This window comes from Orycteropus afer, unplaced genomic scaffold (genome assembly GCF_000298275.1).
Source record: "Orycteropus afer afer isolate SDZICR_OR568_19922 unplaced genomic scaffold, OryAfe1.0 scaffold00132, whole genome shotgun sequence".
Taxonomy (NCBI): domain Eukaryota; kingdom Metazoa; phylum Chordata; class Mammalia; order Tubulidentata; family Orycteropodidae; genus Orycteropus; species Orycteropus afer.
Window position 1 is genome coordinate 8,417,700 of NW_006921719.1, and position 1,543 is coordinate 8,419,242.

The 1,543-nt window shown below is 45.0% G+C and overlaps 1 protein-coding gene across 1 annotated transcript in view; it reads left to right on the forward strand.

Moving 5' to 3' along the window:
- Positions 1 to 1,326, forward strand: part of AP3S2 (adaptor related protein complex 3 subunit sigma 2) — a 138,379-nt gene extending 137,053 nt beyond the window's left edge. The window contains exon 6 of the mRNA XM_007945167.2: positions 1,198 to 1,326. Coding sequence (XP_007943358.1) covers positions 1,198 to 1,326 — 129 coding nt within the window. The remainder of the gene's footprint in view (positions 1 to 1,197) is intronic.
- The last annotated feature ends 217 nt before the right edge of the window (positions 1,327 to 1,543 follow it).

Here is a 1,543-nt window from a genome sequence, read left to right on the forward strand (position 1 = left end):
AAAAAAAAAAAAAAAAAAAAAGTTACAGTAGCTTTTGGGCTGGGTTTTTCAATACCTACCCCAGTCCACCATCATGGTGGTACTGGACTTGACACAGATGTTCACAATAGATTCCATCTGATCCCCCTGAGGTCATTCTCCTTCCTCAGTCTTGCCGAGGAGTAGAGATTACAGGCACCCACCTCCACAGATTGCAGAAATATCAGAACACGTTGCCTCCTTAATTGTCTGAGTGTCCCAAAGAGCTTCATTGCTTTATGTAATGGAACTCGATCTTACGAAACCAGTAGTTATTCTTTCTGTGGGGCCTGGCAGTCCTGCTAAAGAAGCTTTTCCAGACCACAGCTATTGTGGCAGCTATAGTTCCTTTGGAAATGCAGGCTGGGATCCAGGAATAGTAAGTATGAGTCAGAGGCAAGGGATTTGCAAACCAGAAGAAATCGAGACTTGCAGGATGAGGGTGGAACTGGAGTCAGTATCCTGAAAGTAGTCGGGGCGGGTGGGGATAATGATTTTGTGAGTCTTTGTCAGCTTCTCCCTTGCTCTGCACACACTGAGCATAAACCTGAAGGTTTACCTCTCTTTTGCTACCAGTCCTTCCATGACTGTAGGTACACTCACCTCCTGCAAGTCCTTGCCTTCCATCTTGTGGCCACATGACATTTCCAAAGCCAGTTCTTTTCCATCTCAAATTGGCCATCAGTTGCCTTGGAGCTCTGACATTCCTTTTCCTTTTAAGAATTTCTCTGTGGCTTTTTATTTGTCTTTAGTCTCTTGAGAAAAGGGCTTTTCTGTTTTCTTTTATTCTGTTTTGTTTCATATCCTGAGAAGCACTCAGATACTTAGTATGACTTGGGTAAACCATTACAGGTTATTTCAGCAAGCATTTGTTGAGCCCCTACCAGGCACTGTTGATGCTGAGGCTATAAAACTGCATGAAACACAGGCCACACCCTTGAGGAGAGTAGAGTGTAGATACTGGTGCAGTGGTGCCCATCTAACGTTAAGGCTGTTTTGTCTTTACTTCCGTTTTTACCTTTACTGTTTTGTCTGCCTGCCTTTGAGAAATAAGGAGGGAAAAGCAAAATTTGATTGTGTGTGCTCAGTTTGGACTTTTTACAGGACCCCTGTTTTTCTTACATAGTAATCAGATGATGCTGAGAATTTGTCTCATACCCACCTCTTGCTTCTCCCCAGGGCGGCCTCTCAGCAGCCCCTGCCAGGGCTGTGTCTGCTGTGAAAAACCTCAATCTGCCTGAGATTCCTCGGAACATCAACATTGGCGATCTCAACATCAAAGTCCCCAACCTGTCCCAGTTTGTCTGAAGGTTGAGGCTTGGGCTGAACTGAATCCTGAAAACAAGCGAAGCCAAGCAAGTCCTGAAAGAGAACCCATTTTGAGCCTTAGAAGAATCAAACCTCAGGATCCTTCCTGACCCTTTACCATTTGGCATGGAGTAGGGAAGGGTTAATACTATATTCTCACATGTGCAGCCATGACCTTCTCTGATACCTATGGCCACTGCAGATGAGAAGGAAGGCC